Source organism: Seriola aureovittata, chromosome 16, assembly GCF_021018895.1.
Source record: "Seriola aureovittata isolate HTS-2021-v1 ecotype China chromosome 16, ASM2101889v1, whole genome shotgun sequence".
In the NCBI taxonomy this organism is placed as follows: Eukaryota; Metazoa; Chordata; class Actinopteri; order Carangiformes; family Carangidae; genus Seriola; species Seriola aureovittata.
In genome coordinates, this window is record NC_079379.1 from 17,918,008 (window position 1) to 17,945,603 (window position 27,596).

Below are 27,596 nucleotides of genomic sequence, written 5' to 3' on the forward strand. Positions count from 1 at the left end.
CTGATAGTGTACATCTGAGTAGGTGCAAGGATGGTTAAAAACTTAAGTCAACACAACATATACAATATAATCAAAACAATATTTATTTTGTATGTTTTCACAGGGACATGTATCATATGTTACATATTGTCATATTTAATTGACTAAAGTGTGAACATGAAATCAAAAGAGGCATTTGAAGCATATGGGGAAAGAAAGAAATGCAGAACTAATATACAGTACATGTTCATCAATCTTGTTTAAGAAGCATAATATATTCTGATAAAGAATAAAGTACACAATGTCTTGATTGACAAGTACATAAAAAGATACATTCCTTTATTTGCTTTTATTTCACAGAAAATATACCAGACAAAAAAAGGAACTGAGTACAAGCAACCTAAAGTTAATCACAGATGAGAAAAGCTCAGGTGACGCCTTGTCGCCCCACAGAGATGGATTTTTACTCCTTCTCCAGAAACGTCTCACGGCTAGCTGACAGATCTGTTGTTCCAGTGCAGAGACGACACATCCTCTTATGGTAATATTGGTCTCAGCAGAGAAGGCGACTGCTGCTGTCAAAGTATTGCCTCAGCTGCCGCCAAATGAACTCAATTTGAAACAAATGCCTGTGAGGAGTAAATGACAAGTTGCTGAGATGTCAAGGCTGTACTGCTTGTTGTTTTTGGCAGCAGTTAATAAAAAAAAAAAATTGTTATGCCAGAGTATGTTGATTTGTTTCTCCATTTACATTCTTACCCCGTCAAATTAAAAGTGACAACACCAAAGTGCCTATTTTTAAAAAAAAAAATAAAATGGAAAGACTGAGATTATTTACAGTAATGGCTTCATGCAGATATAAGAATGAACATGTTAAGAAACGCTTTCAGAGAGATCAGGACTGAGCTCATGTGGGAGAGGTGTAGAAGGGTGAACTAAAACATTGAGAGGTGACAGATTATGGTCGTACAATCGCTTTTTTGCTTCACAATGTGGTTTGGCCAAATTGTAAACGCGTTAGTTACGTCACAGTTTGCTCCTGACTTGATGGTAAGACATTTTATAGTAAATCTTTTACAATTCACCAAAATCTGGACGGGACGCCGTAGATCACAGGACATTTAAAAGACACAAGTGTACGTTGCTCGACAGAGTCAAAGAATATCAAAAACAGACACACCCCAACAATACTGAGGTGTGCGTGTTTAAAACGAGTCCAGTACAATCGTGAACACATTCAGGACACACATTCATTGAGATTTTTTTTTTTTTTGTTGTTGGTCTTGGTCAGAGACTGATGGAAATGTATAGTAGAGAAACATTCAGAGATACACATTCCAGAGACACATTCGGATATCGTAATAAGCATACAGTACATACACAGCTAGATAAACATTCTCCTCATGCAATTCAGTAGAAGCATCTGTTAACATGACTGATCTGTACCTTAAAGTTTTACTTGTCTCCGTCCCGACTTCTCTCTTTATTTCTCTCTTATTTACAGACATTCAACATTATTTGAGGCCTCTATTGTACAAGGTAGATTCTGAACTTGAGGTGTGTGAGCGCTTACATGATTACATTTGCATGCAAGTGACTTTTTTAAGTGTCCCACCGTTGCTCGGGAAATAGCACAGTGAATTGTAGGAGCAGGTATGCCCAGACAGACTGTTAAAGGACTGCTGAATTGATTTTTCTACTAATCACTAGTTAAGTGGCTATACAGTAAAGCATATTGGAACACTGTACAACCATAATAAAGCTAGCGTTGATCTTTGGTCTCCTAAAATGCAGTTTAGGACTTTTGACGCTTAAAGTCGCAATTAGATATTGATTCTAAAAGAAGCTCTCTGTAAATTGAGTAGAAGACATCATTATTAAGGGCTGTTTAGGTTTCTGCAGCTCAACTTATCAACACTTAAAGGGATTTCTGAACTTTTAATATTGTTGGATGAGTAGAATAACTTACTTAGATAGGTATATATTGTTTATTCTAGGATTTTACTAATTTTCCTACTTTCAGAGCCAAACAAATGCATAATAAATACCTTTCGCTTTATTGTGCAGCTTGAAGGTGTGATGACTGGGGTGACTAGCCTAGCCTAGCCTAGCCTAGCCTAGCTTGATTTCTGGATTTTTATATGGGAAACTCTTTTTTGGTTCACCACTGTATGCTTGAGAGGTGAGTGACCAAAAATAGTAAATGCTCTTTTGCTGATATGTTTGCAGCTAAAACGAAGCTAATGACTAATGCTAATGTTCACTAAACCTGAAGTTCAGCAACTCCAGCCTCTGCATTATTTGAGATGCAGAATTATTTGAGTGATACTTTGCATAACACATTAGTCCTCATCCTTAACAAATTTTCTCTAGTAATGTTAAAAATCATACAGTTTGAAATTATGAATAATAAAGAATAAACCAACGTCTGTGTTGCATGTCAAAGTACTGTGTAAGCTAATTGAGCAAACAGGGTTATGTTGGAATACAGTCTGATCTTACATTTTCCCTTATACATGCAATGTTTGGACTGCCTGACTAGGAATGAAAAGGATTTTTAGCCCAATATGGTTTAGCATGGTGTTATATGTAGCTATCAACTGCTTACTTAAGGTTCCTTTTGAGGGTTCTCATTTTAAAATGGGTCAGCTGGTAACAAAAAATTTGCCGGAGACAGGGTTTGGTCAAACTCTTGTTTGAAAAATAATAACATTTCCTTATGGTAAATCTGCACCTGTTAACATTGTTAGCACCATACGTGCTGTGCGGACTCGGAAAGCTCGACAGGTGGAGCAGCAGTAACTGAGGAGGCCAGAGCTTAGCCAACAAGCAGTTGTTGTGATTCAGTAACAAACAGAACCATTTGTAATAGATCGGCAAATTAGACAATATTAAAAAAAATCCTGATTAGCCTTCCAACAGCAAATATTTCCCTACTTTGAGAGGATATATTACTTGTTCCAATAAACATCAGTATTCAAGCACATCAACCAGTGAAGCTAAGCTAGGCTAACCTCATTGTACAATGCACCTTCAAACTAAACAAAGAGACAGAAAATGCATTCATGCTTTTTTTCTGACTCTGATCAGGTAAGAAAAACTGTAAAATTCTCCAAAAAACCAAACTATTCTTTTAAGTCGAGCAGTTAGTTGACACCTACATATAGCAGACGTGCGCACACTCTCACATACAGGCTAGGAACAAAGGAAGATGTGTAGTCCTAACCAGTGGCCTCTGAACCCTGTTGTCTTGGTCATTATACCAAAATGTTTTGAAGGCAAGCATGGAAATCTGCAAAAACATGGCCATGGACGAGACAAGAAGAGGAAGCATGGGCAGAGAGGAGAGAGAAAGAGAGGTAGTAGTGGTTTCCCAAACCATCCTTCTTCACACCTGTCTCCTCCTTCTCCTCCTCTTCCTCCTCCCTTGCATTAGAAAATGTCTTATGGAGGGTCTAATCCACAGATTCCTACAACTCAGTTTCCCCTCTCTTTTGTGGGTTATTGGCGTTACATCACTTCTTGGATAGATGAGTTCATTTCCAGATGTGTGCTGTCATGTGCGCTGAACTTGGAGTTGTTGAACCTCCCATGTGTTGACTGCTGTATCCCATCATGCCGTTGGTGTTGTAGAGATTCATGCCGGCCATGTGCTGAGTCATCTGAAAGCCACAAAACATACATTACTCTGTTACTTACAGCGCTTTTATACTTACATTATATTGTCAAAGAAATCAATGTGAAAATCTAGTTTGAACAGTGTAGGTTCACAGTAACACACCTGGGTGATGTTCCACTGTAGCTGTTGGGCTTGCTGCACTCCATAAACCTGCTGGTGGGGTAATGTGGTCAAACCTCCAGCCTGCTGCTGTCCCATCATCCCACTCTGCTGCTGTCCCATCATCCCGCTCTGCTGCTGTACCATCATCCCGCTCTGCTGCTGCCCCATAATGCCATTCTGCTGCTGTACCATCATTCCACTTTGCTGCTGTCCCATCATGCCCTGGGTCATCCCCGTCATGTAGGGTGACGCCACAGCACCGCTAGGCTGAGCCATGACACCCTGGGCACCCATTATGCCATTCTGCTGTCCCATCATGCTGTTCTGTTGTACTCCAATCATGCTGTTTTGTTGAACCGGCATCATGCCGCTCTGTTGTTGTCCCATCATGGCCATCTGTGATGTCATCATGGTCCCTCCCATTCCACCTGCCTGGGCTAAGGAATGGTACGAACCGTACGGGTGTGTCGGGTATCCCATTTGGTTCATGTACAAGCCTGCCGAAAACAATCACAGACAGAAAGTGGCCGTTTAAGTCCCTGGTAACCAATAGCGTGCTGCAGACATGGCGTACTTTTGTAGGCCAGTGAAGTTAGCATAGCCCTGGTTCCCTCAACAAAAAGCCAATGGGATTTTTCTATTGGCTTTTGGATCATTGCAGAAAATAAGATCTGTGGCAAACATAAGTTTAGGATACTTACACATTTTCTTCAGCAAGATAATCTTCGGAGGTGAATACCTCTTTTATTATTTTTGAAGCCAAGTTGTAATTTGATTTAGCTTGCTTACCACTTCTACAAAAGCGCCTGTATAAACACAATGACGCTGTAAAGGCAGACTGGTGAGTAGATCAGTTTTTTCGTGTTCAGCCTGTTCCAACCAAAATCCCATTGACTTTGGGACGAGGGAACCGGAGGTGTCTGACACCTCATGAAGTTGTATAATGTCTCTCTTTGCAAATATTTGTCTATTTACAGATCCAGGAACAACGTTAGGATCCATTTGCAGTGGAGTATCTGTAAGTTTAATATTCACTCTTCTTTTAGCCTTGTTTAATCTCCACCAATTTCTATGGGACACGTCTGGCTCTGTAGTTGCTAGATGCTTTATTATGCTCACTAGCTTGTTCATCTGATTGCCATTTGGTGCTGGGCATATAGCAAACAGTGGGTTTTTAGAGCCTTTTCATGGAAAACAGACTACAAATAGTAAATTTACAGGCCGTAAAACCTAAACAATTAGCTAAAAAGGGGAAAAAGACTCCATGGAGTTGAGGGGAACTGCAGAGTTTGGTGGTGATTCTCTAATTCTAATTGTCATTACAACCAAATCCTCTCAATTTACACATGGTTATTTGATCCATTCTTAACACAACAATATTTTTAGTGCAGCTTTAAAGAAATATGGAAAAAAAAAAACAACCCGTGACAGAAATTAATATAGTTCTCACCGTGAGCAGCCATACTGCTAGCGTGCACTGAGGGGGTGGAAGCATACAGGGAGAGAATAGAGTCCTTGGACAGCTTCCTGACAGTGCCCTCCTCTGCTTTGGGTGTCGGATCCAGGAACAGACTGAGGTTTTCAGGCACAGAGGCAGTCACTCTGCTCTGAGGCATAGAGTTGAAAACAGGCTGGGGGGATGGCAGGGGGCATGGGCAGAAAGACACGGTGGCAGGACGCAAGCAAAGGTGACAAAAGAGGCGAATGAAAACACAGGTGTAGGGGCAGATTTACAAAAACATTGGGTTTCTGCGGAGAGCATACAGTGTACAGTATGCACAGCGTTTTATCTCCTACCGTAGTTTTAGTGGAGGAAGCGGAGGAGGGTGTTGGCAGAGAGCTGAAGAGATCCAGGGCAGAGTGTGCCAGAGGTGGATTAGACACCGCTGGGCTCTCATTACTGTCTGGAACACATCCTCCACCATTAGACACCACAGCACTCGGAGCAGGGGCATCTAATAGAGTGTAGATGGAAACATGTTTATGATAATAATTGTGTCAAGTATAACCCATCCATTTCCACATCAATTTATGTAATCAAACCTCAAATTCTCAAACTTAAACTTGGTATTTGTTAGTGCTTGCTTGCCTTTTATGACGCAGACAAGCTTGAATTTAGCTAGATTTGAGATACATTGATAATAATATGAGGGTCCAGGTGGAAATGTTTTGCTCTTTGGCTGCTCTGATATTTGGAAAGGTCACTGCTTTATGTTCTTTTGCTATGCTAATCAACAGGCTTCCCAATTTACTGGTAACGATCCATCATACAGTTCTACGCATTGTACTGCAAATAAGCGTCGGTGTGTGTGTGTGTGTGTGTGTGCATGTGCATGAGGTAAAATACCTAATCCCAGCAGGTCTGTAACGGACTGCGAATCTGTCTTCGGGCTGATGTCTTTTTTCTGTCACAACAGACAAAGTGGACACCATTTATGAAACACATCTGCACTGATGAACGAGCCTGAGTACAGAAATTTTTTTCTCTAGAGTGAGAACAGAAAAGCTACACCAAGTTTTTTGTCTGTCGGCTGAAAACTCATATCTTAAGGGTTAAAAATCAAACAATTTAAGGACAGGACGGGGACAGTTCCACTCTCTTAATGTTGTGATACAAGCAGTAGGAATATACAAAGATGCTCTCACCAATTTCATCTTCTCAAACACAACTGGTTCCTTGGGTATATTGTCGCAGCTCTTTTCTTTCTGCAAAACAAATGGATTTTCACAGTTTTTTTCTGCCTGGATTAAGACACAAGTAAAAGCTTTTTCTGTGTGTGTGTGTGTGTGTGTGTGTGTGTGTGTGTGTGTGTGTGTGTGTGTGTGTGTGTCTGCAGACTCACTTTCAGCATCTGGATGTCAATGACCTTATCTATGTACTTCTTCTTATCATACTTGTCCCTGATGAAGATCTCTGCAGACTGGTCTGTCTCCGGGCGCTGGAAGCACTCAGGTAAGAAAGCCTCATAAAGACGCTTGGCCTTGGCATTTCCCATCTCCTGAACACACTGGGGACACCGACACACAACAAACCAAATCAAATTGTTACACAATCTAATAAAGGAAAAATACAATATTCAAGGCACTATTCCTTTTACGGTATCAGTGATATAAAAAGAAATGGACTCCTGCTTATAAAACAGTGGGAATTTTTTTTTGGTGTATGTAGAGAATAGAGAAGAAGAAGAAAAATGCTGACTGTAGGATATTATCACACTAGGAAGCATAATGCTGACTTCCTATCAGGCCCAGACAAGATGAGCAGCATACTAATAAGACAGTGTTGACTTGATCTACTGTATGTGAATGTACAAATATTAAAATTACATCCTGTCCCTCCTTTCCTGCTCAATCATGTTCAGTCCTTGAAAGATACAGCTGCAGTGATCAGACTATCAGAAATAGAAGTATTGATCCAACAAATGCTAATTTCTGATGTGAGGTCTTGTGTCATAATACTGGTGGTACAATATAAAAAAAGTAATAAAGGACGAGGCAGTTTTTTGTGTTGAAGCTTATACATACAGTATATGGTTCAAATTGGACACGTAACTAGGGATCGAGATGGATTTTATAAAATTTTACATTCCAGGTCTATTATATGTGTTTTGTAGAAAATCATACTAGTTTGTTAAAAATTCCCATCTTGATATCTGTGTCTGCAGCGTGACCTCTGACCTGGACCTGCTCCTGCGTCCACTGATCCAGGTTGACGGACTTGACCTTGGAGATGTGAACCCCCAGGTTTCGATGGATACCAGCACAGCGGATGCAGATAAAAATGCCCAAGTTCCAAGACGCCCATCTCGGACCTGGTGAGTGAAAAGAGACGGATGAAGGGGAGTTAATATTTAGAGTAGAGAGTCTTTAGAGGATGCCGATAAAATAATTGGGCAATGAAACTAAAATTGAGGAAAAAAAGAGAAGAAAAGTGAATCTTAGAGGTGTAATAGAGAAGTGGAGTGAGGGTGGGGTGAAGAAGCTGAAGAATGATGAGCAAAGCTCTGATTAATTCCAGTCCAATTATAGAGAGACAAGCCTGAAACCTCAATTATGAGTTTGAATTCAGCTGGGAACACATCTAATCCCATGTAAGTCATTCGGTGTCCTGACACATAATGGGATCCAATAGGAGGGTTAGCCTACATAACTGAGACTAAGAGGAGAGAGGGGGAGTAGAAATTTAAACAAACACACACACACACACACACGCAGGCAATCACACACAGTCAGAGCCTGGATACCTGCAGGGATGATTACTCATTTGGTCATGAGCCTGTGTGTGTGGGTGCAATGTTATCTGAGTGGGCCATTTTGTCTGTCTTACTGCCATATGCCATATCTTAATGGATGCAACTGAGCTTTATGTGCCCTATATTCACCCCTTTGCTGTATAGGTTTAAGCTTAATATATTGCGCTGTGTTTGCCTCTGCGTGTCTTCTTTCTGTCTGTAGAGCTGTCAGGCTCCTCGTCTGAACAGGCGACTGAGGGGGGAATAAAAACAACACTGTCAGGCTATTTTTCTGCTCAAATTACGCAACCGCCCTCTTCAGAGTACAGTCAGCTTCAAAGAGAGTACTGGTGCTTCTCTCCCCATCTCTCCCTACATCCCTTCTCACCCCTCCTACTCCTCCTCTTCTTTTTCCTCCATCTCCTTCCTGCTGCCCCTCCTTCCCTCACTCTAGTTGGCTGAACCACTCTCTGCCTCTTGTCTCCACCTCTCCACTCATCTCCATCACGAGTCCTTGCTTGCAACCTTGCTACGAGTTGATGCGCTGTGGCCTTTACACCACTAGGTGGAAGAGAAGCTTTTAAATTTGAAAGTGTTATCCCCTGTCAGCTGAAGTCATTGTGCAGTGTTTAAGAAAGGCCATTCTATGCAAATGAAAGAGGAAGCTGAGTTTCAGACAAGAAAACATGCAAAACCTTCCCGTTTGCGTCAACAGCGGAAACACTGCGTCTGGGTCCAGAGGCAAATAATAGCTCCTTGAATTGGTTGCATCCTGAAGTATTCATGCTAAAAGTAAGCATTATACTATTTGCATTATTAACAGGAAATCATTGGACTGGGAGTGATTTTTCATGTTTCCTGTTCGCTCAGTTTTTGGACTTCATTTTAAAATTGAAAAAGGGACAGGCACAGTGAGGCAAAAATGCAAAAATCCACACAGAGAGCAAAGCCAGTAAACATAAGCAGAAGGTTACCAGACAGACAGCGTATGTCCATCATCCTGACCGTCTGGCTGCAGCATTAGCTGTCATGCTGGCTAATAATAGTAGAATTACTCCTGCAAAGCCAGCTTAACTGCTGTAAACACTGGCACCGACACAGAGAAAGCGAGAGATTGTCAATTGTGTTGAACTCCCCGAACACTGGAATTAGTTTGTCCTCCTCATCTTTATTCTTATGCTCCCCCTGTGTCCCGGCTGCCATTTCTTATCTCTCTCATTCACCAACACCACTGCTCCTCCTCTTCTCCCCTGTCCGTTCATATCTCTCTCTCACAGCTATAATTCTGTTCCTATTACATTCTCCACCCTTACTGTCTGAGGATTCGCCCAAATGCTGTACTTTGTGGATATTGTACCAACTTTATTCTCTTTGCGAATTATGAATTAGATAAAAAAAATTCTAAATCCTTCAAATTGTACAAACTTTCTTTAAATGATAAGAAATGAAACTACCATAAATCTAATACTTGTTTTTTCATTAGAAATACTTCTATTGTAATAATAATCTCTCAAATCTCATGAGCAAGATTTCTTGGTGTTTTGTTTGATGACAAATTAAGTTGGAAAGAACATACTCATCTGGTTTGCAGACTGATAATCAGTTGCTACTGTCAATAAATGAGGTAGTTTGGTTCATCACAAATGTTTGTTTAAGTCTTTACTATAGATTAGTTTACCATCACCTCAAATAGTGCGGTATTGTTTGGGCTGCTACTTATTCCACTGACTTCATTGAGATACTTTCTTTACAAAAAAGATTGTCAGACTGAACGCTCAGCCCCGCTCTTCTGTGAATTGAATGTTCTTTCTATTTTCAATATGAATGTACTGTATTTTTTTATATCTACAAATGCATGTACCAGCCTAATTTGGATTTTCAATAATTTAATAGATTCAGTCAAAATTAGTAATCCAGACACATGATATCAGACATGTGCATCATTTACATTTTCCAAGATTTAGAGCATCTCACTTTCAGTACAGTAGTTTGAGGAAGGATGACAGACTTGGCTGTTAGACATTTTAAAGAGAATCCCACCTGCATTCTGCACCACAGTAGGATCTTTGGCTCCAATCAATGCAGTGTTTAAGTCAGAAGCCATATACAGTATGTCTGTCCAGCAACAGTGCACACCTCCAGGTACTTTGAACAGAGTTAGTAGGAACAGAGTAGGAGGAATAGACATCTAAAAAAAGGCAGGAAAGGTTGAACAAACAATATCTACAAATCAGATTCCCTGTGTTGCAGGGTTTGCATTGCAGTGCACATTTCTCCACTAGTGAGTTCCTCTTCCCCTTTTGTAATCAAAGATCAACTGCACACACCTTCTTTGATGTATAATTTAATACTCCAGATTCTTCTAATAAAGCCGTCCTTTGTTTTTTATAGGGCAAGTCATCCAAAAATAAAGGGTTTGCATTGGCGATTGATGAATCACCCTGGCTGTGGTTGTGAAACATGCAGTTTGAGGCACATTAGGGGAAGACAAGTCAGGGACAGGACGAGAGCCAAAAACTGAGACAAACAAGAGTGGATTTTTTATATTCATCAAATGGTGGACTTCAGCTCTTTGATAACCTGCTGGGATGTACGGAGGGTATAACAAACAAGAAGTGCAAACAGCTCTACGATGAAGCCCTCTGCCACTCACCCAAGTTTGCATTTATTTGTATTAAAACACTTACTACATGTGTTCTCTATCCCCTTACCCTAAACACATCTGTTTAGTTCACTTATAATATTTATCCTTTGCTTAAATAAAATGTTAAGTTCAAAGGGCCATATCAGTGAAGTTTTATCCATTGGACTATCCACTTATATCTATGAACACTGTATATTCTTGTCGACCATTTCTGAATACATGCTGTTTTTGACTTTGTACATAGTTTGAGCAGTTTTTTGTAGTTTGTTGATTGGTTTGACAAAAAATTAACCCTAGCCCAGACTATCATAATGATAGTGTAGAATTTAGTTGATTTTCATTGTGGTGAATGACTCATACATCAACATCATACAGGAGGAAATGAATGGCTGCCTAAAATGTCTAACCCTACTCCTTGAGAGATTGCCTCTCAAACTACTGATCATCTTAAATATGGAAATACAACAATACACACCAGTATGATGCACTGACAAACAAACAAGTATGAGTATTATCCTAGATGGTCAGATTTCTTCTGCCAAACCCTGTCTGTTACAGATTAATCTGTTTTGAGGGAGCATCATAGCAATAAAATCTCCGGGGAAAGTGAACAACAGACAAAGCTTTTTGGCTAGAAGCTGATTCAGTTCATAAAGGAAGTCTTAGAGTGTGGGCCAATTCCTCTGCTTTGAGCTGCTTTGACTGCTCATGCTCTGTTCATGGTTTAAAGGTCTGTGACAAAAGCAATTCCAACAGGTCTAACAGCGCATCGCTGTGTAGTACATCACATTCATAATAGAGCTCATGGGGGGAACTCATGCCCGGCAGACTAGAGCTAGTGTTGCCCACCTGTGCTTCCCAGGGTTCAACACCAACATGGGCACCTGTTTATTTAGGTCCTGTGGTGCCAGCAATTAGTTGCTTTTGCGTATTAAAATAATAAATAACAATTTAGAAAGAAGGTTATATTATGGCTTATGGGAAAATTGGAATTATTAACTTACCATCCTAGTATAGTATAGTTTGGTTTGTTTTTGGGTTTTTGTTTTTTGGATGTTGGACTTGGAGTAATTTGATGTTGATGACAGAAATTATTGTGTTGGTTTGGTTCATGGTATGAAGTGTAATGATGTGACATTTCTGTAGTTTGACTTCTCATAATGTCAAACAAACTAAACTAAAACGTAGAATCATACATTAACATGCACACCATTTTAACATCCCCCTTCCCCAGGGGAGCTTTTTTTCTGATACAAGGTGACACACATAAATGCAGCATGTCATACAAACACATTTGTTCATATACACACCCATTAACTTGCACGCACACGTGCGCAAGCAGGTGCATATGGTTCATTAGCCTATATCCCACAAGGATAAACGTCTCTCTCTGCATGCACCCAGTTAATCCCACAGAGCCTCAGTCATCAGTGGGTTCTACGCCCTCCCACACCACCCACACAAACACACACTCATGTCTACACAGTTGTCCCATCCTCAAGCCCCTCAGCATCTAAACCGATCCAGAAACCCTGAGGCCACGTGGTGACCCAGTCCCTGTCTGAGCTTAACAGATGGACCTCTATTGATAATTTACTAATACACCCCCACCATCTGTGTTACATTGTGGATGTCATGACTGTGATGCTGCAGGTGAGTCATTGAGGTTGAGTGGATATTACATCAAAAAATGAATAAGACGCTCCATCGCTGTAAGCTTTAGATTCTTCTCAAGAATTGTTTTTATGCCTCATTTTGTCCTTTTACTGGCCCATGTGTTCACTTGTCCTCTCTGTTCCGACTGCTGACGTCCATTTGTTTCGGTATATAATTTGCTTTTGCACATACAACACCTCCACAGCACATATACCACTCATCCATGCACTGCTTTCATGACTAAACCAGCTGATTTCCACACCTCATTGCTTATTTGTCTTAATCAATGTGATCTCCCTTATTGTCACATTCATTGAGCCATGTTTGTGACATCATAAACATGAGAGATAAATCTATGCCATCTCCTGAACGTACTTCTACCTTTGTAAATATGTTGTGAGTTGCATCAACTCTATGGTCATTTTTGGCTGGACCACAGCAGCAGGGCCAGCCCTATTAACAGGTCTGTTGCTGACTGACTGAGTGATGAAGTTACACCATTGGTCACCCAAATGCCACGTGACTGAGTGATAAGGTTATACCATTGGTCATTGCTCTTTCAAAATGATTTGGCATGAACAAGCAGAGTTGCCTTTGTCTTTAGATGAACCGAGTTCTTTAGCAACGACTTTTCAAAAAGGCACCTGACGACAAATCGAGCAAATTTTTGGACAAACCTTATCTACCTTCCATAGAAGAGAGTCGCCAGTATTGCGCCGGGAGCACAAAGTCGGACTCTCCCTCCACAGGCACACCTCTCAAACCTGGGACCATGTAATATTCCAAGAATAATGTCCACACTACACACAGAGTAGGAGGAGCAGGGATGTTAAATGGTGATCTTATTTTACCCAGGGGCCCCTAGCAGATTAATCCAGCCATGCCAGTGTATTAGACAACTGTATAAAATACTGTGTACTCTAACACTTTGCCACCCAATGCTTTGTATTGTGCAACTCTGAACTCTGTGCCAGCCAGGAGACACAACTGGCCAATCACCTCCTCGTGTCAAAGGAAATCCCTGCTGGCTTCTGATTGGATGAGATTAAGGGTTGGAGGGATAAGGCATGACATCGACAGGTGATATCTCCACAGCAACCAGGGCCCGGTATGTACGTAAACACAAGTACAATGGAGACAATAAAGGAGGCAGGCTTTTATACAAGCGCAAACACACACACACACACTCTCTCTCTGATACACACACATACAGCCCCTTGAGACTGAAGCCAGAGGTGGAAGTGTTGACTACATTATGCACCTGCCTCACCCTCTCTCCCCCATTTCTTCATTATTTCCTGGCAGTTCTGAGAATTTACTGTACAAGTGTCAGACCGTGAGGAAGTGATTAAAAAAAAACCCCAAAAAACAAATACTAAAGAACACCATACTGTACAGAGGAAAAGAGACAGACAGGAAGTTGGGCAGCACAAATATAGTTTCATTGTTGCGGTAACGCCACAGTAAGCATAGGTAGGGATTGCCTGTTAGCAACAAACACAATCCGTGTGTGTGTTTTTTCATGGGCTGTTGTAAACGTACTCTTTGCTCCATGCATCTCGTCGCTTCCTCTTTCAGTCACCCAGAGGGAGGAAGGTGATAAACACACAGTAATCTGTGTCAGAGCAAACAAGATTAGACCAAACCTCATCACAGGGCAAAAGCCTGACTTGAGAGAAGGAAGGAGAGGGGACAAAGGCATTTAGCGTGTGCTCATGTGTGTGTGCACGTGCGTGGTTCTTGTGGGAGTGTGTGCTTGTCATGGCAATGCAGGAGGTAAAACATCTCTCTTCATACATCAACCTACATCACAGTGTCAGTTTATTTATTAGCACAGTTACATGAAAGAAGGTGAGAAATGACAGTGATGTGTGACCTTTCAGAAAACACGCTTCTGGGTTGTACTCACCACTAAATAATACAAGAAAAATGTCACTTTTATAACCTTTACAGCTAAAGCTTTAGCATCTTGGTGTGCCTGTGGTGGCTATTTTCTCCAATAACCCCTAATCTCATCTGCAGTCTAATTAGACGAGTCTTTTGCACAGTCACGCCAATCAAAAAAGGGCACCAGCATGCTTGATGACTGCATGTGTTTTATGTGTGCGAGAATAAGAAAGAAGACAAGCTACACGTGAGATGCAACAGGGTATCAAATTGAACTGGATTCATCCTTAACAGCAATCAAACTTATGCAAATGATTTAAATGTCCTTTCCCTCTCGACACGTCCCTGTCTTGGATCAGAAAGGTCAACTGCATCAAATGCAAAAATAATGCCTTGCTTTTTATTGTCTGTGCACAGCCACATCTATGGATAAGCTGCAAGGGCCTGATCACACTGCTTTTTAAAACTGACTTCTGAGCAGTCACAAGTGTGTTTTCCGGAAATTTAACAACATCTGCACTTCTATTTGTGTCTTATTAAAAGCCCATCCAACAGGCATATCCACAGGAACAAAACCTGGTATTGTAAAACTAGGCATTCGGAGAGTCCTGATGACGTCTCTGGTTTGAATCCAAGCGAGACCTTGACGTCACATGTCATCTCAACAAAGTACTGTACAACCTTGCCATTGTCTATGTACTGTGTTTAAAAGAAAACTTAATGAATGTTTGCTTCTTCTTAAGAGCAAATGAAGAATCGATCATAAAATAAGTATAAAGAATAAAACTAAGAAAGACTGCATTGAATTTGTATTAGCATAATGGTGTTGTTTTATGTTAAGTGAGGTTGCATATCTATAGAAAAAGAATTGCATCTTTGTTTTCTTTTTTAACAGCCATTCACTGTGTCTCATGAAATATTTGTGATGCTGCATCAGCACGGATCATTTTTACCTGCATTTGGCAGATAAAGAAGCTGAAAGAGATACAGAGATGCAGACACTGTGATACAAAACAACAGAGACACAAAGGCAGACAGAGAGTGAGAAATATAAAGAGAGACACAGAAAGAACACCCAGATACTGGCATTAATACAAATGAACAAAACTCACACACTAAGTGGGAGCACTGAGACTAAGGTTAACTCATTTTCTGAGGTCAAAAAACTGTCTTTCTGTCTGTGCCACCTCTCCTGTCTGCACATGTTTGCACCAAACATCAGAAATGTGCTCTCCTGACATGACAGCCTTGTACATAAACCCACAGAAGACTTATTGATTTCAAACTTTTTTTTTAAGCCGTGACAAAACTAAGATACGAGCATGCTTTGTAGACTTAGTATTTCCCTGGCGCTGTTTGCCGGCTAATTTGTCTGCCTGCTTGTCAATCCCTGTGTCAGTCAAAGAAACAAACACAGCTCTAAACCTTTAAGCTGCATCTACCACAGAATACATCTTACTCCCTGTTAAATATGGAAAGCTGCTTACTCCTATCATTCATAAAGTTTTCATAAGGAATCCCAAGCCTGTCCCCTGCATGACAGCGTGCAGGGATTTACGTACATTCAGGGCCTTCACTTGACAATTTATGAGTGAGCTGGGAGCAGTGCCGGTGATGTGGAAGCATACGCTGATTGACATGCAGCTGCACTGTTGAGTCATTTCTCCGACCACGTATGACGTCATAAGGCCAGTCTCATCAGTCTCAACACCAAGTTACATCAGAACAAGCTGGGACTCCAGCATTCCCTTGAAAGCTGAGATGCTACACATAACAGTATCATATTGACCATGGATGGTTCTCTTCCTTTCATTTACCCCACATATCTTACAAAACAATCCAACTAATTTTGCATTGAAAAGATGTAACATCCTTCTAATAAAGATAATTACAATCAGATGACACAGGAGAGCTGGCGACCAACTGTGGTTGGGAAGTGGTTTTAGTGCGTGACAATTTACTTGTCGATGTGTGAATCTGCTGTATAGTATGCACGTTTGCTCTCAGAAATTTTGAGTCAAAGATATAGTCAACTTTTTTGAGGCTGTTGATCCTGACAAAAAAAATGAAGGCAAAATGTTAGAGAATCAGTTTGTTGATTCAGCCCCAAACTCAGTGTATCTGTGAGATAAATAGCAATGTTTACCCACCAGTATGGCAAAACAGGTTCAGCAAATAGGTGAGGACATAGTTCAAGGCCTGACTGAGGCTACAAACATACAAACAGACTGGAGGCTCAGTAGGCATGCATACACACGTAAAAACCGAGAGTCTGGTTTTAGTGATTCTTGTATCCAGTGCATAAAATAATTCCCAATACATTTCAGAACTACACTGCAGAAGCACACTATACCAACATCCAAATAAATGAGGAAACCTGAGGGACAGTATGACGTCATATCAACCAAATCACTAATTAACTTTAAGTATTACACAATAAGTCATTACTGAGGACCATTAGCCTTTGCATTAGCCCTGTATAATGCCATTATAACATGAAAGTAATTGCAGTGCCTTTTTTGTAAAGAGTTGGCCTTGTCGGTGTCCCATTCTGCACTCAGCCTGCAGGAACAGTCTGTTCAGGGTGACTCAAAGTCAGCACAGGTGTCTCTGTGTCTATCTCAGTGTCTGCTACTCTACTGGTTTTCAAACTGGGGCTCATGGAACCCAAAAACGTCTTGCAAGTATTCCAATAGTTACTCATTTCATAATTAGTAACAGAATCCGTCTTATATGGGCGTATTCCTACCTGGTGATTAGAGATAAACTATTACTTGGAGAGTAGGGGGGCATGGTATGGTGTAGCTGCATGCCATGCTCCAGCCTTGTGAGGATGTGGCCCCGTGTCTTGCACCATAGTACAATGTAATTGGCCGAGAGATGATGAATTGCAACGCCGCATTTCCAGGCGTAGTAACTGAGACTGAGGGGTCGATTCACGCGCTGACCATTCGCAGGCTGTACTCCATGGACAGACACTGACACAGGACCAAAATCACCTACCTTTTGATTCGCAGTCGGCGCAAAATTTATTCTCCTCCAGCGCCAGCAGAGAGTTGAGGACAGCCTGGTATCTGTCAACGTCTTTCACAGATTTGCCCGTCATCATTGCACTACAGTCCGCCTCCTCCACAGCCCCTACAGCCCGTGCCGGCTATTTGTTAAATAGCCTCTTATATCACAAAATGAAGCAAGTGTGTGCAGAGGCGATGCGCTCCGTCGCTCTTCCTCCTCCTCGATGTGGAGCACAGCGTGTTTGTTTCACCACGATGGGATGATTGCCTTTCAGCCAACCAGCATGCGGGTTAGTCGAGGCGCAAATACCCTAAACAAGACGTAAGGTGTAGAAAAACACCATGTGATAGCTAAGATTCAAAATGTGGTGGTGAGTTTGAGGCGCATCTGTAACCTGAGTCTCCTTGCTCTCAAATTGTCATCTCTCTCTCCCTCTCTCTCTCCCTCTCTCTCTCTCTCTCTCTCTCTCTCTCTCTCTCTCTCTCACTCTCTCTCTCACACACACACACACAAACACGCACGCACACACACTCACAAACAAGGATTCAAACACCTTATTAAAACATAGTTGCTAAAGTGCGAGTGGTTATTCCATTTATAAACAAACTATGTTTTAAAGTTGTATTTTCCTGCTTTGTAATGAAACGTAAGGTCGTGTGGTTTATATTAGTGGCAATATATTACGTATACTGCCATCATGTGGTCAATCATGAGAAGTTTATGAGCAGTAGGTCTCGCTGTGGGTTTCTGTTCCCCTCCAAGACGCAGGACGGCGATAAAAGTCACCTGCCAAGAGTAAAACAGCAGAAGAGAAGTTGATGAATCAGCTGATGGAAAAACTGCATGAAGCCAGTAATGATGTACTGAAGCAACACCGGAAATTACATGCTTTGCGTTCAAAATAAAATGCTTAATGTGTCTCTGCTATACGCAAGAACAAGATAACAGTCGCTTGTTTTCAAAACTGAATGTATTTTTTCACTTTTCTCAAATTTTTCTTCCATCTCCGTGCATTGTATTATTGACTACTTTCCCTTTATAATTATTTTGGTCTAAAGTAAGACCGGAAGTTTATAATGTAATGTAGCTAACTTGACATTTGTGGAAGCGTGTGACTAAACTGGTGATTACGGAAATAACTGTTCAGCCAGAATCAAATAAATAAAGGATTAATATCGAGTGGCCACCTGTGTAAGCCTATAACACTGTCCACAATGTCCAGGCAATCCAACCGAACAACAGACAGCAAGAAGATGGTAGGCGACTCCCGCAGGATTAACATCAGGCGAATCTAGCTAGCCTAGCTAGCAATATGCTAACCGTAGCCAAATAACGTTAGCTCACTTAGCAGCGGGCTATGTTATACCTTGGATAAATTCCTTGTCAGCTATGTATCTTTGTTCGACGAGCGATATATTAAAAGCATTTGAAACAGCCGAAAAAATACTAAAACAATTGTTGAACATTGATGGCTTGGCTAGAAATGTAGTTTGTTGTAGCGCAGATGCTAAATAGCTCCGCTTTGTAAATGTATATGATTCTCCTAGAACATTCACATTAATACAGCCTGAAAACTAAAATTCATAATATATGATTATAACATTATTGTCGAAATGCATCTTATCAGGGCAAATAAAAAATGACTCGACTAATCTACTGAGGTGAACTACACTGCAAGTCAAACTTTCTAGTTAAGAACTTATTATTTAGTGAAACACTTTAATAGCCACAAAAAGGAGCCTGCACCACCTTTGTGGTGGGTCAGTAATTACTTTTAGAATGAGACCAATTTTTGTTAGCACTGCTAAAGTGGGAGGTATTATTGTTTTATAGCTGCTGTGATGACACTGCGTGAAAAATGACTATACATCAAGTTAATGAATTATAAAGTGCATAAGAATAATTTTTATTATGTGTTAAAACCTTTTCTTTCTTTCTTTTTATTAATGCTATTAGATGTCATTTCAGCACCAGGAGCTGTCCATATCTTGACCTGTTCAACCTCCTGGTGCAGGAAGTAGCCCTGTGTCTGTTAGCATGCCTCTCTACACTGCCTTTTTTTTTTTCTTCTTTACCTGACCTGTGCCAAAATTCTGGGTGTATTATAAACTTAACGCAGGCAGTGAAAGTGGTTACGTCTTGAAAAATGTGGAAGCTTGCAGTTATTTTAACCCCTATATCACCAGGAGCCACTCGCCACTATTTGTGTGTTTTATATAACTTTACCTGGATGCTTTCTGCTGCGTTCAACATATTCTTTAGGGTGGCTTGGTGCTGTCCTATGCAAGAAGAAAAACCACATATATTGGTCTTAGGACTTTTCCCAGAATCATTCATTCAATTTTGGGCAGCACAAATAATAAGTCAATTTTGTTGTTTATGCTTGTAGAACTCTGAGCTGTTCACACTGACTTATGGGGCCCTGGTCACCCAGCTTTGTAAAGACTATGAGAACGACGAGGAAGTAAACAAACAACTGGACAAGATGTGAGTATCCCTGTCTACTTACATTATCTTCACATGAAAACATTACAGTTTACAAATAGTGTAAATGCTGAGCAAGTTCTCTCAAACTTGCTGGTGTGAAACAAATGGGGGAATTTTGAATAGTGCTACATTAGTAATACATCCTTAAAAACATCTTTACCACTGATGTATGTCCACAATACTTCACATAATTCACATAATTTATTTTGTTTTATTAATGACATGGATCCTTTATTCCTCACAAATATAAACTAGTTATAATCTAGTCTTATAGAGGCTCTTAATGCGGAGTTGCTTCTCTCCAATTTGTCAAAATTTAGCTCGTTTAATCAAGGGAAGAAAGGGAATGTATCTGACCTCTTGGGTGTCCCCCGTTAACTTGTTGTTTCCTACCACTCTGACATATTCTGCTGCCCTCTATTCATAATAAACTTGGACACAAACCGAAATACAGAGGTGACACAATGAGTTTTCTCAATGGCTTTCTTTCTCACATTTCTGTGTCAGAGGTTCCCTGTACTCTTGTTATTTCAGAACATATGGAAGCCTCTGAAGAAGAGAACAGTGATATGTGTTTTTTAAGACAAAAAAAATCTCTGGAAAACCGTACTGGACATAATGCTCCCACAAAATAAGATTAAGAACAAAGGATTGGTTTATAACTCAAAAATGCAAAATATCCTGTCATGCTGACAGGTCTTTGGACTGGATGTACTTTGCTTTTCTGGTTGTGCGGCAACCTTAAGCTCTGTGAGATGAGGCTTGTCTTACCTGGCCTTAGAAGGCATTGAGTCTGCGCTGCCCACTCTGCCAGTTGCCAGCCAACTGGTCAGAGACAGACCATGTTAGGATTGGGATGCATCAGTTGGCTTCAGACTCTGCAGTTAGGATAAGTTGACTTGACCTTCTAATCACAATTATCATAATTTTCCAATTGTATAACTGTCTTCTATGTCTTTACGGTGAAGTGCAGTTGAGCCTATGAAGACTATGAAGAGGCACAATGACTTTATCTCGCTTTCTCTTACTTCTTTCTCCGCCTTCCTCTCTTTCTTAGGGGTTATAACATCGGAGTGCGTCTCATTGAGGACTTCCTGGCACGCTCCAGCATCGGCAGGTGTCAGGATTTCCGAGAAACAGCCGATGTCATTGCTAAGGTAATTGGAAGGTTCCAGGCCAATCAGAGCGTGACCGTGGATTTCTCCCAAGATTGAGGGGAGGAAGGAGGAGAGGGAGAGAGGACAGATTAGAGAGAGAGAGAGAGAGAGAGGGAGAACTTGATGAAACACCCTAAAAAATGATGAGAGAAAGTGGAGAGGCATGGTGAGAGGAGGAAGAGGGAAATGCTTGTGATCTAGCATATGAGAAGAGTCCCAGAGAGCATTACTCTGCATTTTCCTAAATTTTAGGCCAAGATCACATTCCTCTTTGCTTTGTGTGACAGTTACAGAAGGTGAGGATTCACTTACATGTGGAATGCACTGTAATCTCATCCCTCAGAGACGTGCTCCATGTTCACTGATACTCCTTCTCTTCTTCACTGTCCATGCTCATGTCCTCTTGGTAAGGCTCTGAAACAACTACAGCATCTTGTAATGCGCCTTTCTTGAAAGGAGTCAGTCATCTTGTCATTTACTGATCATCTTACTGTTGTGATATGTTGTACCTCAGTCTTCATCACTGTATTTATCCCTGGCCTGGGAGACAGAAGAACAGAGGAAGGCTTCATCAAAGGCCTGATTGTGTGTTCAGCACTCCAGCTGTTTTCAAGGTGTTTGCTGCTGCTGCTGCTGCTTGCTAGGGAAGTCCTGCCGCAGATGTAACCCCACACTAGCTCAGGGAACTGGCTCGTGGTCATGAAGTGAAATGGAGGACCACTGTGGGACAGCGATTTGGAAAGCACAATGTCAGCTTCGCCTCAGGTTATCATGTGACCTGTAGTCAAACTCTGAAATCACTTCAGTCATTGTTCAGCTAAATATATCCAGAAGAGGCCTACTATGTGGTTAGAAACAGATTTTCTACAGTTATTGATCCAGAATAGTTTCATTGTTGTTCTGTTTTCAGTGTTTTTAAAAGGTTATTTGATTAAGGCTGGACTACCAGATGCAACCATTTTATATATACGAGTAAAAATCTGCCCAGTGCCACTCTTACTATTGTAATTGATTGGACTGACAGTTGGAATTTTGCTAGCTCGATCGAAATTTGATTGGTCAGTGCCTTCCTGGTACAAAGTGCTGCAGAAGAACAGGAGCAACAGACAGCAGTTACCAGAAAGCAGGTGTGCACAGATAATACTGTTAGTATTCCAGTAACACAAACTCACTGTAAAACCTTCCAGCAAAGAAAAACTGATTATAACTTTTAATGTGTAGAAACTGCAGGAACTGCTGAGTGATAGTCAGTGGATTTGGTTAGTGGATCCGCCAACCTGCTTTGGCAGTGATGTGCAGGCTCAGTTGATGTTCAGAGAGAAGCCCAGATAATAAAACCTTTGAAAATTTGGACAGGACAGAGCAGAACATTGGGCCGAAGTAACCTCTTCCACCTGCGTCTCCGGAGCCCAAAAATAACACTGGACTCAGAGGACAGATAATAATCTTTTAGTTCAATTTAGCATGCGTCTTGAGTAATCGGCAGATGTAATATGATAGAAGAATCTGGCACAGTTCATTTCGGCACTGCAGCTAGTTTATTTTGGTGCAAAGAAATTTGTATTGGAGCCGTAAAGCTGTTGCTGAAAAAAATCAAAAAATGTATTTTTCTTATCTTCCATGGATGGGGCACCTCAGATAAACTAATGTACAGTGAAACACAACTGTTTTCAATTGGGTAATCCTGCACTGTGTTTTTAACCCACTCCTCTGTTGTGGTTGTTGTCAGGTCGCATTCAAGATGTACCTGGGAATCACGCCCAGTGTGACCAACTGGAGCCCAGCAGGAGATGAATTCTCCCTCATCTTAGAGAATAACCCGTTGGTAGACTTTGTGGAGCTACCGGATAACCACAGCACGCTGATCTACTCCAACCTGCTGTGTGGGGTCCTCAGAGGAGCCCTGGAGATGGTAAATTCAACACTTCCAAGTTTTTACACAGTCTGAATGTGTGTTGCTTCTTTCCAAAATGTTACACACAGTTATAAATATTAACAATAAGCAGTTCGGGTACACCAATGAGATATTTGATAAATAAAACAGAAGCGAATGAGGATAAATAAATGGCTTTCTAGCACATGTATGTGTTAGTATTTTTGTGCATGGAATTGTAACTGATTATAAATCTGTTTCAGGTCCAGATGGCGGTGGATGTGAGATTTGTCCAGGACACTCTGAGAGGGGACAACGTTACAGAAATCCGAATGAAGTTCATCAAGAGAATCGAAGAAAACCTCCCAGCAGGAGATGAGTAATGGAAATGAAGGAGAAGTTACACAAGGCAAGGAACACTTTCACCTATAGACTGACAGGATGAACAAACCAAACTCAAGACATCAAGCTGAGTGGTACATCTCAATCGTATGTTCCCTTTCCTTGCAATCTTGAATATTGTCAGTGAGTTGAAAGACTGTATTAACATCATAGCTTGGATCTCTCACATTAAAAGTTTGAAAGGAGTCAAGGTTGATATAAAAAAAAAAAAAACTCCTCAATTTCTAGTATCTTCATCTCCTTTTTATTCTATCTGTGTTGTTAGGAGAAGAATGCTAGGAGTTAGTTAGGCGAGACTATTGAGATTCATCCCGCAGAAAAGACACACTGTACACTATTGAAACACCACACCAAGATCATAACACGGCTCCGCTACCTTGAATATTTTATGAATGACAAAAAAAAAAAAGTCTTGAGAGATCTGCAGTGCAGTTTGAGAGTTTCTCCCTAATGACAGCTGTCAACGTAGAGGGTAAAAGAACTCGTCCCGGACCATTTATCTGTCACCACCCCACATGAAAAGTCACTTTTTCTTCATTTGACGTTAAAATTTCTGTCCTGTTTCGCAAAAGAATGATGAGTTTTGATTTGGCCATGTGTTGGCTGTTTTTTTTTTTTTTTTCTTTGGTGCAAGGCTGGAAAGCCCTACATTATAATGTTTATAATGTTTTCATGTTTGTCATGATTCTTTCTCTTTTTTTTGTTAAATGAAATCACATTCTATATTCCTGCCAATTGTCTGGCATGATAATTTATGTAGATGCATATGTCAAATAAATGCAACATATTTGAAATGATGGTTTTCTCTTGTGTTTGTGAAAGGTTAGAGTTAGGTGACACTTCACTTCACTTTAACATGCCTGTTAGGAGACCTGGAATAGTTTTAACTACACACACACCCACTCACACACACACACACTCACACACACACATGTACACATGCACTGAGTCCTCTGAACCACCCTGTGTTATTCCTTTGGAGTACCACAGCCACTCTACAAAGGCAAACAATAACAGACCAAATTTCTCTCTTATGTTTGTTCAGGGTACATGGAAGTAATCTGTGCATATGTGTGTGTGTGAGAGAGTGCGTGCAAAAAAGGAATGGAGGCCTAACTAAGTGTCACCAGTGCTAGGTTCTGGTTGTCACACCTGTGAATGGCTTTACATCAGCCAGAAGTAACGAACACAACTCATTTAGGTCCACCGCACACCTCGTCAATAACTAAAAGCACAGATGGCCATTCACGCACACATGAACACACACAAACAAATCATCCCTGCTCCTGCTTTAGAAGCAAAAAAATCTGTTCTGAATACTATGAGATCATTAGCCACGTTTTTCTTATTCTTTTGTCTTTTTTGATTCACTGTGTAACAACACAAGTGTTTGTGTGGAAACTCATGAGTCTGCTGAAAGCACTTAGAGGATGAGCTTGTCAGACAGGGATTTCCTTTTGGGGAAATCTGTCAGCTATTAGCTGCTGGAACAGGCTCTTAACATCCTACCATATAGGATGCTGTTTTATTATAGCTGCTATTACATGACCCAATTTCTGGTTTTATAGTTAAAGTATTCATACAGCTGAAGATATATTCTCCCAACGGCCACCAGAGGTTGCTCTGTACATTATGTTCCTCAGCTGCAGGCTGCATTGTTCTTTTAGAATGTGGCTCAAGTTATGTACATTTAGCATTTTTTGGCCAAAGATGGATATTGTGGGAGAAATACATTCTCTTTTTTGTGGGAATAGAGGCCATAGCTGCCAGTAAACATAAATAAAAGGTTCATTTTCAGATTATGACTATGGAAAGTGCAGACAATTCGCAGTAGTTGAGCTGAGTGACCGATGCCAATTTGTGGACCCTAGCTTTGATTTGGCTCAAGATTAGAGAAACGATGACAACATGCAGTCTTTGTACTTTGTAATCCTGGGGAAGATGTATTAGGGTGGGATTTCTTAGTATTATTTACTGTCTTAAGCCTCTGCCCACTTCTGTCAGGGGTAGTGCTCATTTAAAAGGATAAAGAGTGGAAAGTGGAAGCACCGCGAGGGCCGTCAGCATGCAATAAGCCCAGTGGGCCATTAGGCAAGCTCTCAACACATTACGTGCACATATCTATGCACCCTGTAGGCCCGTGATGTGGATGTTGGATGGAAATAGTTGCAGGAAATAGTGTTTTTTGTGAAGAAGCTCAATGTAAATGACTTGGCAGAATTAGAGCTGTGTACCGGAGGGGTGGGGGTGGGGGTGGGGGGGTGGACAGCTGGGTGTGTGTGTTTATGTGAAAGACTGTATCACTTTGCCATATGTTCACAAGAATTTAACTTGACAAACGGACACACAGATATATACACATATACTATACACGGAGGCCAGAGTGAAGACGAATTTATTACCACCACTGTACTCACAAATAGGTGTTAATACACACTAGAAGGACCTTGTCCAAACACGCAGATAGGCCATTTTCTGTTTCCCGGCCCCTTAAAGTTCTACCAGCATGTCTAGTGAGAGTTTTGTGTTGATTGTTTCCACAGTTTTATCCATTAAACAAGAAAGTATGAAGACTACAAACTAACTAAAGCTCTGTTATGACTTCACTCCTCATAACCTGTACATCTGTGATTTCTATTCCCTTTGCAAGATTGCAGATGTTGTCACAGAATGAAAAAACAAGGAGACAAAAAAAAAAATGAGTTGTTGGGGCACTTAAGACTTTCCCTGAGCCATGAGGAATTGCTTTGAAGACACTATTTATATCTATTGTTTTCCCCCCTTTCTTATTTCTCTCCCATAGTTGTATAAACCTCACATGTGAACATGCACTCTGGGAGATAAACATTTCCCATCACTCATATCTCACACACAGGTTGTTCACTGTCTCCCACTGGCAAATCCTCCGCGTTTACTGTATATTTTATTTTATGTTATTATTATTAATATTATTTATTGCAGCTGACTACATTTTTTAGAAAACTTTATTAGGACAGTCCTGGAGAACAAGTAGCAAATGTTACGGGCCCGAGACAACGTGCGCCGATCTGCTTTAAGCCAGCTAAACGTTTCCATGTGGCCTTTATGGGAAACAAATGGTGAAAGGCACGCTGTGACAGTAAAGCCCAGTGCACAGCCTGGTATTGACCTGCACTTATTGAATACTGCATCCCTTTCTTCTACCTCCACTTCATCCATTACCACTGACTTGGTTTTCTCACTTTATTTTCTCAGTCTTTTTCATTGTTGCAGTCATTCCATCTTTTTCCATTTTCTTAGTAATGTCTTGCTGATGTGCTCAAGGTAAGCCAGCGGTCTCTAAATCAAAGAAAGGATATGTGATAGTCAAAATTTTGGGAATGTCCTCCGTCTGATGGGAAATGTGTTGTCTCTCAGGTGAGGTAAGGGCTGACTGAAGATGCAGTCACCCAGGATTTCCAGAGGTTTCCGGAGTGTGTGTTTTGTGTCTGGTCAGTGGAAAGAGTGGAGATGACAGCAAGATGGACAGCACTCTTTAAGAAGAGAATGCAATGAGTCAGCAATGAGTCAGTGTTCATGGTAAAAAACAAAAGCTCCAGACAGCCTGAGTAATGTTCTTAGGCAGTGAAGCGGTGGGAAGAGGTTGTTGATTTAATGAGCTTGTCGCTGGTGTGCACCTGAACCTGCTCTCATGAAAACAAGACTTGTTGTTGCATTATTCACAGGCTCTACACTTGTCCGCTGAAACCCTGTGAAAGTGTGATTTTTGTGGTTCCTGCGGATGTATCTGTGGGATTTATGTGCATAAACACCTCAGTAAATAAACGTGGATGTGGTTTTGAGAGGTAATTATGAGTTGATTTGGTATTCAGTCACAGTATGTACCCACTGAAATCTGCTGCAGCATCTGCAAGCCATTTGGAATATGAATCATCACCCACTTCCAGACAAACTGTTGAGCACTTCCTATAAATCTAATAACTCATGCTTTGTTCAGCTTTTTAGCATGACTTGTACATCCAACAGAAAGTGAAAAGTTTTGAGGCCTCCCGAAGTTATGTTTGGGTCATCAGGAGTGTTGGCAGGAGGGGTGAGATGAGAAACAAAACTGGTAAAACACACCTCTGAAAGCTTAAAAACAAAAGAATGGATCAGATCCGGCTAACTCGTACAATAAAATCCTGGATCACCAGTGTCACAAGGGATTTGTGTTAACAAAGAAAACATATTTTCAGCAGGAAGACATGTCAGGTTGAAATCGGTTCAAAGCTGGGTCTCTTTTCTGTATTAGCAGTGACCTGGCTGGTTCCAAGAGGGTTTCAGTCGGAGCCCTGGACGACGCCGAGCCATTTAATGCCTTGTTTTTAGTTTTGCCTCCTTCCCTTTCTTCTAGGCTTTTTGGATGGGAGCTGCTAAGCTGCTTTCACTCTGCTTCCAATTTCCTCCTGCTCTTTTTGTTCTTCCTCTTTTCTCCAGGATCTGATGAAGAGGAGTTTTTAGACGT

The 27,596-nt window shown here is 41.0% G+C and overlaps 2 protein-coding genes across 2 annotated transcripts; one reads left to right on the top strand and one right to left on the bottom strand.

The window, feature by feature from the left end:
- Nucleotides 1-60: 60 nt before the first annotated feature.
- On the bottom strand, nt 61-17,637 carry smap2 (small ArfGAP2). Its single transcript, XM_056399189.1, has 9 exons — nt 17,183-17,637; nt 7,439-7,572; nt 6,604-6,768; nt 6,407-6,466; nt 6,108-6,165; nt 5,558-5,715; nt 5,211-5,391; nt 3,761-4,257; nt 61-3,641 (listed from the first exon to the last, which is right to left on the bottom strand). Exons 1-9 carry the CDS (start codon nt 17,286-17,288, stop codon nt 3,516-3,518), a joined length of 1,485 nt encoding a protein of 494 aa, XP_056255164.1. The 5' UTR covers nt 17,289-17,637; the 3' UTR covers nt 61-3,515.
- A 648-nt stretch (nt 17,638-18,285) lies between these two features.
- On the top strand, nt 18,286-23,910 carry trappc3 (trafficking protein particle complex subunit 3). Its single transcript, XM_056399190.1, has 5 exons — nt 18,286-18,450; nt 19,584-19,681; nt 20,739-20,838; nt 22,568-22,750; nt 22,975-23,910. The coding sequence occupies exons 1-5, from the start codon at nt 18,409-18,411 to the stop codon at nt 23,092-23,094; spliced, it is 543 nt and encodes a 180-aa protein (XP_056255165.1). The 5' UTR covers nt 18,286-18,408; the 3' UTR covers nt 23,095-23,910.
- The last annotated feature ends 3,686 nt before the right edge of the window (nt 23,911-27,596 follow it).